This window comes from Lycium barbarum, chromosome 2 (assembly GCF_019175385.1).
Source record: "Lycium barbarum isolate Lr01 chromosome 2, ASM1917538v2, whole genome shotgun sequence".
Taxonomy (NCBI): domain Eukaryota; kingdom Viridiplantae; phylum Streptophyta; class Magnoliopsida; order Solanales; family Solanaceae; genus Lycium; species Lycium barbarum.
Window position 1 is genome coordinate 6,410,061 of NC_083338.1, and position 15,967 is coordinate 6,426,027.

Below are 15,967 nucleotides of genomic sequence, written 5' to 3' on the forward strand. Positions count from 1 at the left end.
AATTTCCCCTTTCTACCAAACCTCATCACCCCCTTCATTGGCGAAACTTTCAAAAATACCCAGTCGTTAGCTTGAAATTCCAAGTCTCGTCGGCGGTTGTCTGCGTAAGACTTTTGACGACTTTGGGCTGTCAATAACCGATCTCGAATGACTTTAACCTTTTCAACTGCTTGTTGGATCAAGTCGGGGCCTATTAATTGCACTTCCCCTGTCTCAAACTACCCAATTGGAGATCTGCATTTTCTTCCATATAAGGCTTCATACGGGGCCATTTGGATGCTGGAATGATAGCTATTATTATAGGCAAATTCAATAAGAGGCAAATGTTCATCCCAACTACCGCCAAAGTTCAATACACATGCCCGTAGCATATCCTCTAGGGTCTGAATTGTTATGTCCCGTGTTTTCGTATAATTGGAAATCGAGAAATAATTACGATTTGTGTGTTATAAGGAAATAATTTGATTTTAGTGAACATGACTATGTTGATTATAGAATCTTTAATGTTAAGACATTGGGAAAGGCCGAGGGTAAATTTGGAATTTCGGAAATTAGTTTCGGGAATTTCAAAACGGGACTTTTAATGAATTGGGCCAAGAAAAATGTAACACAAAAAAATTGAGCCCAAGTGTAAGGGGTGGCCGGCCAAGGCTTGGCCCAAGCCCCATTTTAAGTGGTCATGTGATTAACACATGACCCTTAATCAAGTATATAGCATCCTTAGCCATTAGAATGTTCAAGAAACAAAAAATTAAAACCATTGAGCTCAAAAAAAAGTCTCTCGGCCGAAACCCCATAGAAGAGAAAAGAAAATTTTTTCTAGCCTTGTCTTAATCCTAAAAATCGTGTCCTTATTGTAGTTATAGCAAGCGCGAGGCGCTCTTCAACGTGATACAATTTATTTGGAGGAAGAATTACGTTTGCGGCAAGTCGGATTTTCAAGAAAAGGTAAGAATTTTGTTACTTTAATGTTATGGAATTGGTTTGGATATATTAAGGATTTATAATAGACGAGAATCCCGTAACTTTGATGTATGAATGAAGCCGTGGGTGTGTGTATATTTTGCAAAGTGGCTGTGAGCCCTAAGAAGGAGAAAGAATGTGAATTTGATCTTGTTTAGTTTGTTTAATGCGTCGTTGTGACCTTTATGTCGCAAATGAATGATTAATGAATTGAATTGGCGTTGGAAAATGATTTCGGAACATTATGTGGAAGTGTATACGTTTGGTATAATTGTGTATATCATTGTATATCTATGATGCTAAAGATTTTCAAATGTGATTTATAGTTGATGCTAATGAATTCGGAATGAAATAATTCAAGTTAGCATGTTCGTCGGAATTGTCGACGTTTTGAAAGGAATATGGAAAGTGATGAACTTCTTAAAATTATGTGTAATGTTTGGAATATGATTGGAATAGGTTTGGATGGCTTTGAGTGAGTGTATGAATACAATAATGTAGACATAAGTTTGGAATTGTGAAGTTTGAATGGAAATTACTAACTTGTGTAGTAAGGTAGAATATTGAAGTTAAAGTGTTTTAACTGTGGTTTGTGTTGCTTGTGATGTTTGGGTTGTTGTTGTTGATGTATTTTGAGCCGAGCTAAGTCTCGGGGGTGTTAGATTTATAGGGGAAATGCTGCCGAAATTTCGGTAGACAAAAATCAAGTTAATGGCAATCTTAAGCCTAAGAATCTCAAATTGGTAACTTTGACCATTTGCAGATTTTGGACGAAACGGGAGTTGATTTTAAGGAGAGCATAAGACGTCTATAAGGTATGTAAAGCTTCCCACTTCTTCGTTTGGCATGTCTTAGTGTGCTAGGTGAAAATTGGAACCTCCGGAGCATTTATGCTCCTCGAAACCCGATCTACAAAACGACTACTATTCATTCAATTCAATTGAAGCCTAAAGGCTCCATTTTGGCTAGAATGCAACCAAGTGTTCAAAACCTATCGAAATGTGATCGGGTCACTTTAAAATCATTATATATGATCCTTTGGCCCTTAAATGTTCGTAAATTACGTTCGCCACCTCAACCCGACTCGAGGTGGGCCCGCTAACCCCGAAATGCCCTATTTGTCCTATTGGGCTCTTCTTTTGAATAAAGTTTGATATGAAACCTTTGGTGTTGGAACTTCCTCCTAAGAAATATGTTTTGAATATTATGATATGCTAAGTTATGTTTTGAGCCATATATACCATTTTTGAAGCATTTTGTGAAAGGAATCTTCGTATTGACTAAGTATTCGATTATTTTGTACTAAGTAATGACTTATGAAATCATTATGTTTTGAAAGGCTATTTTAAATTATATTTTGCATTTGTTTGCTCACGACTCCGCTCGTGCCTTACTATGACTTCGTTCACCGGTTCCCGGGCCGGTTATGATTCGTGCGCTCTATGATAATTCGGTCGTATGCTGTGTTACGGTTCCCGAGGCCTCGCCATAGGGCCGGGTCCCGTTTGGAGTTATGCTGTGATATGGCTAGTGATGCGATACGCTCACTTATGTTTGTGTTTGGGGATGTACGGAGATTTGAAACCTTCTGGCGTTATGCTGTGTGTGGCGCCAGCGTCGGAGTGGCGACCATGTTCTTAAGCGTTTGCATGATTTAGTTTGCATTATGTATACGTATATGATTTTGATATGGATTTTGACACAACGGTTTGTACTCTACTTTGTTATTTGATTTGCTTTCAGTTTTGGCCCATAATTTTGTACTCCGTGCTTTACATACTCAGTACATATTTCGTACTGACCCCCTTTCCTCGGGGGCTGCGTTTCATGCCCGCAGGTGCAGATATTGGCGATCCTCCACTGTAGGCTTCACTCTTTACTACTTCGGAGTATTCCTTCTTGACTCGGAGTCCATTTTTGGTACAGACTTCTTTTGCTATGTATATATTCTGTACATTTGACTATTTGGGTACGGCGGGGCCCTGTCCCGCCATATGGTTTTGTCGGTCAGTTTAGAGGTCTGTGGACAGGTCTGTGGGTTATGGTCTTTCTGTATGGTTATGTGAACATGTCGTTGGGCGATCCCATATTCCGAAGCGGCCAGTCCGCATGTTTTGTTTAGGCGATCCTATACGCCGAGGCGGACAGTCCGCATTTGATATATATATATATATATATATATATATATTGCTTTGTTAGCCCTAAGTGGCTTTTGCTGGTATTTTCTGCGTGCAGGGTATATTGGGTAGTCCGTAAAACAAAGGAAACTCTGCCGAAATTTTTTTCCTGGAAATGATCTAAACCTGTATATGCAGCCTTACTGGCCCTCGGCTATTTGTTTGTATGTAATTGGAATATGTAACCTGGTCTGAGTGCCCAAGTAGGGTGCCAGTCGCGGCCCACGGGGCTGGGTCGTGACAAAAGTGGTATCAGAGCGGTTTGTCCTCGGAATGTCTACAGGCCGTGTCTCGTAGAGTCTTGTTTATCGGTGTGTTGTGCACCACATCTATAAACAGGAGGCTACAGGACATTTAGGATGTTACCTTTCTTTGAAATCTTAGATCGTGCGATAGAGTTGTGCTATTAGGATGATTCTGATCTAATTCGTTATTGTGTTTGCAGTGATGCCTCCGAAAAAGGCAACGGCGGCCCAGTAGGGTAAGACGAAGGTGGGAGAGACTAGTCGGGCGCCGAGGGTTACCGTTACCCGAGCTCGAGCCCAGACTATGCCCGGTATTACACTTCAGTCAGAGGGATCCGCTACACCACCGGCGGAGCCTGGAGCAGGTCCCTCAGCAGCTCCAGCGACTCCAGCGCCCGCACCTCCAGCTCCTCAGTCAGGGGCGGATGACAGGACATTGAGAGAGGCTGTGCAGTTACTGACTACCCTGGTAGCGGGACAGGCTCAGAGACGCGGGCGGAGAGATGATGATGATGATGGCAGGCGGGACAGCCTAAGAGTACGGGAGTTCTTATTATGTGGCCCTCCAGAGTTTTCCGGGTCTAAGCCCGACGAGGACCCCCATGACTTTATTAGGGGGATGCGACGCTCAGTAGATTTGGTCAGGGCTTCAGATACCGATTCTGTTGAGCTAGCTTCACATAGACTACGGGACGTTGCTGCTCACTGGTACGAGTCTTGGGAGCTATCCAGGGGCCGGGGTGCTTCCCCAGCCACTTGGGATGAGTTTGAGGCTGCTTTTCTCAGCCACTTTTTGCCTCCAGAGTTGCGGAGGGCGAGAGTGGATAGATTTTTGCAGATACGACAGAGGGGCCGGAGTGTTCGTGAGTATAATTTGGAGTTTGATTCTCTGGCCCGATATGCTCCGGCTATAGTGGCAGATATGGCTGACCGGATGCACCGATATGTGATCGGGCTGGATCGCTACTTAATTGAGTCCTGCATGTCGATGGCATCACGGACGGATATGGATATCGCCAGATTACAGGCTTATGCTCAGGGGATGGAGGACAGGTACCGAGCAGATCAGTCCACCAGAGATCGTGACAGGAGGCCGCCCAAGAGGGCTAGGTCCGCAGGTTATTCCGGGGATTCTCGAGGCGGACAGCCTCAGCAGCGGCAGTCAGGCAGACAGCTACCTCCGTCCAGCCAGAGTACTCAGTCAGGCAGCCGGAGATTTGATAGTGCGGGACCGTCTGGGGCCGGTCAGAGCTCCAGAGCGGCAGGTACGCAGGTATCCAGAGGCCCCAGCCAGCCCAGATCACCTAGACCCCATTGTTCTCACTGCGGGAAGTCACATCCAGGGGAGTGCTATAGGGCTACAGGAGCTTGTTTTTCGTGTGGTGGTCAGGGCCATTTTATGAGACATTGTCCGTTGGCCAGCGGTTCTGGTAGTGTGGCTCAGCCGACAGGGTCAGCCGCCGGTTCATCATCTGCTCCATCAGTTGCACGCCCTGCGGGGTGAGGTATTCCAGCTCCGGCGGGACGCGGTCGAGGTCGAGGCAGCGCTTCAGGTTCTAGCGGTCCCTCGAACCGCATATATGCTTTGGCCAGCCGCCAGGATCAGGAGGCTTCGCCAAACGTCATCACAGGTACATTAATGGTTTTCTCCAGATCTGTATATGCATTGATTGACCCTGGTTCTACTTTATCATATATTTCCCCGCTCGTTGCTAGTAAAATTGGGATAGTGCCCGAGCCTATAGAGCCATTTGAGGTAGCTACGCCGGTTGGGGATTATGTTATAGCGAGGCAGGTTTATAGGGATTGTCCTGTGACTATATATGATCGTTGCACTAAGGCTGATTTGGTGGAATTAGATATGCTGGAGTTCGATGTTATTATGGGTATGGACTGGTTAGCTTCCTGTTATGCTAATGTTGACTGCCAGAAAAAGGTAGTCCGTTTTCAGTTTCCAGGGGAACCAGTTATAGAGTGGTTCGGATCTACAGCATCGCCGAGGGGTAAGTTTATTTCATACCCCAAGGCTAAGAAGATGATCCAGAAGGGTTATATCTATCATTTGGTTCGTGTGCACGATACTGCAGCTGAGATACCTACCCTTCAGTCTGTTCCGGTCGTCAGTGAGTTTCCATATGTATTTCCTGACGAGCTTCCTGGCCTTCCGCCTGAGCGGGAGATTGATTTTACTATAGAGTTGATGCCAGATACGCAGCCTATATGTATTCCTCCATACAGGATGGCACCCGCTGAGTTGAAAGAGCAGCTGAAAGATTTGTTGGATAAGGGCTTTATCAGACCCAGCACATCACCCTGGGGAGCACCGGTATTGTTTGTTAGAAAGAAAGATGGGTCACTGCGGATGTGTATCGACTACCGGCAGCTAAATAAGGTGACTATAAAGAATAAATATCCCCTCCCCCGGATTGATGATTTGTTTGATCAGTTGCAGGGAGCCAGATATTTTTCAAAGATAGATTTGCGCTCAGGCTATTATCAGGTGCGAGTGCGGGAGTCAGACATCCCGAAGACTGCTTTCGGGACCCGGTACGGACATTACGAGTTCAGAGTTATGTCTTTCGGGATGACTAATGCCCCAGTGGTATTTATGGATCTGATGAATCAGGTATTTCGGCCTTTTCTGGACATGTTTGTTATTGTGTTTATTGATGACATCCTGATTTATTCGCGATCAGCCGAGGAGCATTCAGATCATTTGAGGCCGGTACTTGGCATTCTTCGTCAGCAGAGGTTATATGCTAAATTCTCTAAGTGTGAGTTCTGGTTGACTTCTGTGGCATTTTTGGGGCATATTGTCGGAGCAGACGGTATTCGGGTCGATACGCAGAAAATTGAGGCTGTACAGAATTGGCCCAGGCCTACTGCACCGACAGAGGTACGCAGTTTCCTGGGTTTAGCTGGGTATTACCGTAGGTTTGGGGAGGATTTTTCTTCTATTGCATCACCACTGACGAGGCTTACCCAGAAAGCAGCAAAATTCCAGTGGACAGATGCCTGCGAGCGCAGCTTTCAGATGCTGAAGGAGAGATTGATTACAGCACCAGTTTTGGCTCTTCCAGAGGGATCTGACGGGTATGTTGTCTATTGCGACGCCTCTGGTATTGGGATAGGATGTGTATTGATGCAGCACGGTCGAGTCATAGCCTATGCATCCCGGCAGCTCAGACCACACGAGAAGAACTATCCCACTCATGATCTTGAGTTGGCCGCGGTAATTCATGCTTTGAAGATTTGGCGGCATTATTTATATGGGGTCCATGTTGATATCTATACGGACCACAAGAGTCTCCAGTATATTTTTAAGCAGAAGGAACTAAATTTGCGGCAGCGGAGATGGCTTGAGTTACTAAAGGATTACGACGTTGATATTTTGTACCATCCGGGGAAAGCTAATGTGGTAGCTGACGCGCTTAGCCGCAAGTCCGTGGGCAGTCTGGCTGATGTTCCATCTGATAAGAAAGATTTGGTTCGTGATATTCATCAGCTGGCCAGCCTCGGAGTTCGTTTGGTGGATTCTGGAGATTCTGGGATTTCTGTTCATCCAGTTGCTGAGTCATCTATTATTCAGGAGGTAAAGCAGCGCCAGTTTGAAGATCCTCTTTTGATTCAGTACAGAGATGTGGCTCTTAATAAAGCCAAGACTCAGTTTGAGATCTCGCCTGAAAGAGTATTATTATATGACGGCAGATTCTGTGTACCGGACGTTGCGGGCTTACGGTGGCAGATTATGGGCGAGGCACATAATGCTCGATATTCTGTTCATCCTGGTTCCACTAAAATGTATCGGGATCTCAGGTGTTTGTATTGGTGGGATGGCATGAAGAAAGATATTGCTGAGTTTGTTAGTCAGTACCCGAACTGCCAGCAAGTTAAGATCGAGCATCAGAAGCCCGGTGGATTATTACAGGAGATGGAAATTCCAGCCTGGAAATGGGAGTTGATTAATATGGATTTCGTCGTTGGGTTACCGCGCACTCCACGCAGGTACGATTCTATCTGGGTTATTGTTGACAGGCTGACGAAATCAGCCCATTTCCTTCCGGTTCAGACTACTTATTCGGCTGAGGACTATGCCAGATTGTATATCAGAGAGATAGTCAGACTTCACGGAGTCCCTATATCTATTATTACTGACCGAGGTGCCCAGTTTACAGCTAATTTCTGGAGGTCATTTCAGGAGGGATTAGGGACTCAGGTGAGCCTTAGTACAGCTTTTCACCCTCAGTCCGACGGGCAGGCCGAGCGCACTATTCAGACGCTCGAGGATATGTTGCGGGCCTGCGTTATTAATTTCAGGGGCAGCTGGGATGATCATTTGCCGCTGATTGAGTTTGCCTATAATAACAGTTATCACTCCAGCATTTAGATGGCTCCATACGAGGCCCTTTATGGCAGAAAATGCAGATCTCCTATTGGTTGGTTTGATGTGGGCGAGACTAAGCTGATTGGGCCAGATGTGATCCAGGAAGTTGTAGATAAGGTAAAGCTTATTCGGGAACGACTATTGGCTGCTCAGAGTCGACAGAAAGCTTATGCAGATAGACGACGTCGACCGTTAGAGTTCCGGATTGGCAACTGGGTATTCCTGAAGGTGTCGCCTATGAAGGGTGTCATGAGATTCGGTAGAAAGGGTAAGTTGAGCCCCCGGTACATTGGGCCGTATCAGATCGTTCGAAAGATAGGCGAGGTCGCCTACGAGCTAGACTTACCATCCGACTTGGAGGCCGTACACCCGGTGTTTCATGTGTCTATGCTGCAGAGATGTATTGGTGATCCTTCCAGGATATTACCAGTTGATGACATTCAGGTGACGGAGCAGTTATCTTATGACGAGCAGCCTGTATCTATTCTGGATCGACAGATGCGGAGACTACGCACTAAGGAAGTGCCTTCCGTCAAAGTCCTATGGCGCAACAATAATCGGGAGAAGATGACTTGGGAGGCGGAGGACGAGATGAAGAAGAAATACCCCCATTTGTTCCCGACGTCCACAGGTAATCTAAACCTTTCAGTTTGTTATGTTGGTTGAAAAATAATTTTTGTATGCCTCTAATAATAAAGAACTCCCCCGTCTTGGTCGTAAGACCTAGTAAGGCTAATTTAACATTCGGGGATGAATGTTCTTAAGGGGGGGAGAATGTTATGTCCCGTGTTTTCGTATAATTGAAAATCGAGAAATAATTACGATTTGTGTGTTATAAGGAAATAATTTGATTTTAGTGAACATGACTATGTTGGTTATGGAATCTTTAATGTTAAGACATTGGGAAAGGCCGAGGGTAAATTTGGAATTTCGGAAATTAGTTTCGGGAATTTCAAAACGGGACTTTTAATGAATTGGGCCAAGAAAAATGTAACACAAAAAAATTGAGCCCAAGTGTAAGGGGTGGCCGGCCAAGGCTTGGCCCAAGCCCCATTTTAAGTGGTTATGTGATTAACACATGACCCTTAATCAAGTATATAGCATCCTTAGCCATTAGAATGTTCAAGAAACAAAAAATTAAAACCATTGAGCTAAAAAAAAAGTCTCTCGGCCGAAACCCCATAGAAGAGAAAAGAAAATTTTTTCTAGCCTTGTCTCAATCCTAAAAATCGTGTCCTTGTTGTAGTTATAGCAAGCGCGAGGCGCTCTTCAACGTGATACAATTTATTTGGAGGAAGAATTATGTTTGCGGCAAGTCGGATTTTCAAGAAAAGGTAAGAATTTTGTTACTTTAATGTTATGGAATTGGTTTGGATATATTAAGGATTTATAATAGACGAGAATCCCGTAACTTTGATGTATGAATGAAGTCGTGGGTGTGTGTATATTTTTCAAAGTGGCCGTGAGCCCTAGGAAGGAGAAAGAATGTGAATTTGATCTTGTTTAGTTTGTTTAATGCGTCGTTGTGACCTTTATGTCGCAAATGAATGATTAATGAATTGAATTGGCGTTGGAAAATGATTTCGGAACATTATGTGGAAGTGTATACGTTTGGTATAATTGTGTATATCATTGTATATCTATGATGCTAAAGACTTTCAAATGTGATTTATAGTTGATGCTAATGAATTCGGAATGAAATAATTCAAGTTAGCATGTTCGTCGGAATTGTCGACGTTTTGAAAGGAATATGGAAAGTGATAAACTTCTTAAAATTATGTGTAATGTTTGGAATATGATTGGAATAGGTTTGGATGGCTTTGAGTGAGTGTATGAATACAATAATGTAGACATAAGTTTGGAATTGTGAAGTTTGAATGGAAATTACTAACTTGTGTAGTAAGGTAGAATATTGAAGTTAAAGTGTTTTAACTGTGGTTTGTGTTGCTTGTGATGTTTGGGTTGTTGTTGTTGATGTATTTTGAGCCGAGCTAAGTCTCGGGGGTGTTAGATTTATAGGGGAAATGCTGCCGAAATTTCGGTAGACAAAAATCAAGTTAATGGCAATCTTAAGCCTAAGAATCTCAAATTGGTAACTTTGACCATTTGCAGATTTTGGACGAAACGGGAGTTGATTTTAAGGAGAGCATAAGACGTCTATAAGGTATGTAAAGCTTCCCACTTCTTCGTTTGGCATGTCTTAGTGTGCTAGGTGAAAATTGGAACCTCCGGAGCATTTATGCTCCTCGAAACCCGATCTACAAAACGACTACTATTCATTCAATTCAATTGAAGCCTAAAGGCTCCATTTTGGCTAGAATGCAACCAAGTGTTCAAAACCTATCGAAATGTGATCGGGTCACTTTAAAATCATTATATATGATCCTTTGGCCCTTAAATGTTCGTAAATTACGTTCGCCACCTCAACCCGACTCGAGGTGGGCCCGCTAACCCCGAAATGCCCTATTTGTCCTATTGGGCTCTTCTTTTGAATAAAGTTTGATATGAAACCTTTGGTGTTGGAACTTCCTCCTAAGAAATATGTTTTGAATATTATGATATGCTAAGTTATGTTTTGAGCCATATATACCATTTTGGAAGCATTTTGTGAAAGGAATCTTCATATTGACTAAGTATTCGATTATTTTGTACTAAGTAATGACTTATGAAATCATTATGTTTTGAAAGGCTATTTTGAATTATATTTTGCATTTGTTTGCTCACGACTCCGCTCGTGCCTTACTATGACTTCGTTCACCGGTTCCCGAGCCGGTTATGATTCGTGCGCTCTATGATAATTCGGTCGTATGCTGTGTTACGGTTCCCGAGGCCTCGCCATAGGGCCGGGTCCCGTTTGGAGTTATGCTGTGATATGGCTAGTGATGCGATACGCTCACTTATGTTTGTGTTTGTGGATGTACGGAGATTTGAAACCTTCTGGCGTTATGCTGTGTGTGGCGCCAGCGTCGGAGTGGCGACCACGTTCTTAAGCGTTTGAATGATTTAGTTTGCATTATGTATACGTATATGGTTTTGATATGGATTTTGACACAACGGTTTGTACTCTACTTTGTTATTTGATTTGCTTTTAGTTTTGGCCCATAATTTTGTACTCCGTGCTTTACATACTCAGTACATATTTCGTACTGACCCCCTTTCCTCGAGGGCTGCGTTTCATGCCCGCAGGTGCAGATATTGGCGATCCTCCACTGTAGGCTTCACTCTTTACTACTTCGGAGTATTCCTTCTTGACTCGGAGTCCATTTTTGGTACAGACTTCTTTTGCTATGTATATATTCTGTACATTTGACTATTTGGGTACGGCGGGGCCCTGTCCCGCCATATGGTTCTGTCGGTCAGTTTAGAGGTCTGTGGACAGGTCTGTGGGTTATGGTCTTTCTGTATGGTTATGTGAACATGTCGTTGGGCGATCCCATATACCGAGGCGGCCAGTCCGCATTTGATATATATATATATATATATATATATATATATATATATATATATTGCTTTGTTAGCCCTAAGTGGCTTTTGTTGGTATTTTCTGTGTGCAGGGTATATTGGGTAGTCCGTAAAACAAAGGAAACTCTGCCGAATTTTTTTTCCTGGAAATGATCTAAACCTGTATATGCAGCCTTACTGGCCCTCGGCTATTTGTTTGTATGTAATTGGAATATGTAACCTGGTCTGAGTGCCCAAGTAGGGTGCCAGTCGCGGCCCACGGGGCTGGGTCGTGACATGAATAGTGCGCTCGGCTTGTCCGTCAGTCTGAGGATGGAATGCTGTGCTGAACTTAACTTGAGTACCTAGTCCTTCTTGAAAGGACTTCCAGAACTTGGCTGTGAACTGTGCCCCTCGGTCTGTGATGATGGCCAAGGGAATACCGTGAAGTCGTACAATCTCCTTGAGATACAATTTAGCATAATCTTCCGCTGAATATGTAGTTTTAACGAGGAGAAAATGAGCTGCTTTCGTGAGTCTATCCACGATCACCCATATAGAGTCACACTTCCCCCGCGTACGGGGTAATCCTACCACGAAATCCATGTTAACTTCTTCTCATTTCCACGTAGGAATTTCCATTGCTTGCAACAAGCCCCCTGGTTTTTGATGCTCGGCCTTCACTTGCTGGCAATTGGGACACTGAGCTACAAACTTTGCTATGTCTCGCTTCATGCCATCCCACCAATACAGCAATTTAAGGTCATGGTACATCTTGGTCGCCCCTGGATGGATAGAATACCGGGAGCAATGTGCTTCCTCTAGGATCCGTTGGCGCAATTTCGCCACATTCGGTACGCATAACCTGTCCCGATATCTGAGGACCCCGTCTATGGAGACTTCGAATGGAGACTTTCCCCTTCCATGAGCTAGATCTCGATGACGGCTTAATTGAGGGTCTTCATATTGTCTCTCCTTCACTTCTAGATTCAACGACGACACTGTAGGGTTATTAATACTAATACTTGTATCTCCTAAATCAATCGGTCGTACCCCGAGACTTGATAACCGATGAACCTCACGAACCATTTCTCGCTTTTCCGAAGGAACTCCACATAAGCTACCCATCGATCGGCAGCTAAGTGCATCTGCCACTACATTCGCCTTTCCTGGGTGATACAGAATATTCATATCATAATCCTTCAGTAATTCTAACCATCGCCTTTGCCGTAGGTTCAACCCTTCTGTTTGAAAATATATTGAAGGCTTTTGTGATCCGTATAGATGTCCACATGCACACCATATAAATAGTGTCTCCATATTTTCAATGCATGAATGACAGCGGCTAATTCAAGATCATGAGTGGGATAGTTCTGTTCATGCTTTCGTAATTGTCTCGAAGCATATGCAATGACTTTCCCATGCTGCATCAATACACACCCTAATCCCACACCGGAGGTATCACAATATACCACATATCCATCTGATCCTTCTGGAAGTGTTAGCACTGGTGCCGAAGTCAACCTGTTTTTCAACTCTTGAAAACTACGCTCACAGGTTTCACTCCATTGGAATTTAGCCGACTTTTGAGTTAACTTCGTCAAAGGGGCGGAAATAGATGAGAAGCCCTCTACAAACCTCCTATAATATCCTGCTAACTCGAGGAAACTACGAACTTCTGTGGGCGTCGTAGGCCTTGTCCAAGTCTTCACAACTTCTATTTTCTGGGTGTCGACTCGGATACCATCATCTGAGATAACATGGCCCAGAAACGCCACTGAGTTTAGCCAAAACTCGCACTTCGAAAACTTTGCATACAATTCTCGAAATCGAAGAACACCAAGGACAATTCTCAAATGATCTGCATGTTCTGACTCTGTGCGAGAATATACCAGGATATCATCAATAAACACTATCACAAAAATATCCAAGAACGGCCTAAACACATTATTCATTAGATTCATGAATACCGCCGGGGCATTTGTCAACCCGAACGACATTACTCGAAACTCGTAGTGGCCATATCTTGTCCTGAAGGCGGTCTTGGGAATATCTGCTTCCCTAATTCTCACCTGATAATAACCCGACCTCAAATCTATCTTGGAGAACCATTTATCACCTTGAAATTGGTCGAACAAGTCGTCGATTCGGGGAAGGGGATATCTATTATTCACAGTCACTTTATTCAACTGCCTGTAGTCGATACACATTCGCAGCGACCCATATTTCTTTCGTACGAACAAAACTGGTGCTCTCCAGGGTGATGAACTCGGCCTAATGAAACCCTTTTCGAGCAAGTCTTTCAGTTGCGCCTTTAGCTCCTTTAACTCTGCTGGAGCCATTCGATAGGGAGGAATAGATATAGGCTTGGCGTCTGGCAATACATCGATGGCAAAATCAATTTCTCTCTCTGGAGGAAGACCTGGTAACTCGTCGGGAAACACATCCAGAAATTCATTCACTACCGGAACTGACTGGAAAGCTGGCACTTCCGCTCCCGTGTCATGAACCCGAACTAGATGACAAATGTAACCCTTGGCTATCATCTTTCTTGCCTTAAAGTAGGAAATAAACCTACCCTTTGGGGAATTCGTATTACCCTTCCACTCGAGTACGGGCTCTCCCGAAAATTGGAATCGAACCACCTTTGTCCGGCAACAAACATTGGCGTAGCACGATGCCAACCAATCCATGCCCATTATTATATCAAAATCTATCATTTCGAGTTTAATCAAATTTGCTCTTGTCTGACGATCATTTATAACCACTACACAGTCCTTATATACTTGTCTCGCTATTAAGGGATCACCAACCGGAGTAAATACCTCGAAAGGTTTAATTGGCTCAGGCCTCACCCCAACACAATCAGCGATATACGGAGTAATATATGAGAAGGTAGAACCCGTATCAATCAGAGTATATACATCACGGAAAAATAGAGTCAAGGTACCTGTGACAACATCTGGGGATGACTCAAGATCTTGTCGCCCCGCTAAAGCATACACACGGGGCGGAATAGCACCTGAAGTGGATGCTCCCCCTCTACCTCTGCCTCTACCTGTCGGAGTCTGAGGGGTTTGTGCTGCCGGGCGTACTGAAGAACCCGTTGCTGACCCTGTAGGCTAAGCCCCCACTCTACCCCTTGCTGAAGGGCAATCTTTCATCACATGACCAACCTGCCCACAAGTATAACATGCATCTGAACCCTGACGGCATTATCCCGAATGCAGCTTACCACACTGACTGCACCGCGGTACTGGAGGTCTCCTCTAACTAAAATCTCCCTGATACTGAGAACTTGGGGCCCTCGAACTCTGACCCTGCCCTGACTGAAAGGAACGATCAGATCGTCTATCCGGAAATCTGGGAGGTGCACTGGTCGCGGACTGACCGGAGTGCCTGGAATGTGTCTGTCTCGGTCCCCCTCGGTACTCACTGCTCTCCTCCATAGACCTAGCTCTCTTACCTTGTCTTCTATCACCGTCACACTCACTTCTCTGCTGCTGTTGTCGCTCCTCAAGATTCTGGGCGTGAGCCTGTATCCGAGAGATATCCATCCCGTCTTGCAATGAGGCTGTCAAACAATCTCTGTACAATGTGGCCCCAACCCACTCACAAATCTATAGATGCGATCACCCATGTCGGCCACCATAGTCGGAGCATAACGAGCCAAGGAGTTGAATTGCATACTATACTCTCGGGCACTCATACCCCGTTGCTTTAGATTTAGAAACTTGTCCGCTCTAGCTCGGCGGACTTCGGGTGGCAAATAGTGGCGCATGAAGGCATCCACAAACTCTCGCCACACGGGAGGTGGTGCATTCTCTCCTCTGGTTGTCACCCAATTCTTATACCATAGTACCTCCACATCGCGAAGTCTATATGAGGCCAACTCTACGAATTCAGTGTCAGAAGCATGCATAAGCGTTAACGTCCTCAACATTTCATCAATAAAACCTTGTGGGTCCTCATCCGGCTTCGACCCGAAAAATTCTGGAGGATTTAAAGTAAGGAAATCATGGGCTCTTGTACTATCAGAACGATCACTTGGGCCCGCGTTCTGTCGTTGTGCCTGAGCGGCAACTAACTGTGTCAATAATTGGATAGCCTCGGACACTTGTTGACCCGAAGCACCCAGTGGAGGAATCGGAGCTGAGGCTCTTTCTTCCTCTTCTTCATTAGGTACGGCCTCACTTTGCGATTCACTCTCCTCTACCTCCGCCGGAGGCCCCCTTTCTGCCCGCTTCTTTGTCGTAGCTTTGCCTTTTTAGGCAGCTGTAGCTTTTCCTTTCGGCGGCATTTTTCTGAAACCATAACACACTTTTAGGGGTAGTATAATCCTATACATGGATCTATCGCACGATCTCATGAGAAGAAAAGATGGTCATCTTCCAAAATGCCCTGTAGCCTCTTGTTTATTAGCGTGGCGCGCAACACACCATAAACAAGACTCTACTCGACACGGCTCGTAGACACTTCCTAGGACGAACTGCTCTGATACCACTTCTGTCACGACCCCAACTAGGGGCCGCGACGGGTACCCGGAGCTAGCCACCAGGCACCGCTCGCTCTACTACTTATTTTACTCACCCAACGATTTTTTGTCGACTTAGCATGCAATAGTAGTGAAATCATGATTTATATGAAAACATAATTACTATATATATATATACATATACGTATGCCATTGGCTCATCAAAATAGTATATATATAATACATAGCATGCCATGAAACCATTTGACCCACACTGCGTATC

General features: G+C 44.6%; 1 protein-coding gene across 1 annotated transcript; it reads left to right on the forward strand.

Moving 5' to 3' along the window:
• The first annotated feature begins 537 nt into the window (after positions 1–537).
• Positions 538–5,547, forward strand: LOC132625996 (uncharacterized). The gene is made up of 3 exons (XM_060340695.1): positions 538–948; positions 1,727–1,778; positions 2,801–5,547. Exon 3 carries the CDS (start codon positions 3,690–3,692, stop codon positions 4,887–4,889), a length of 1,200 nt encoding a protein of 399 aa, XP_060196678.1. The 5' UTR covers positions 538–948; positions 1,727–1,778; positions 2,801–3,689; the 3' UTR covers positions 4,890–5,547.
• Positions 5,548–15,967: the final 10,420 nt, after the last annotated feature.

Bases quoted from the DNA above. Each gene is read 5' to 3' on its own strand.
- LOC132625996 (XM_060340695.1), top strand. From the start codon at position 3,690: ATGCCCGGTATTACACTTCAGTCAGAGGGATCCGCTACACCACCGGCG.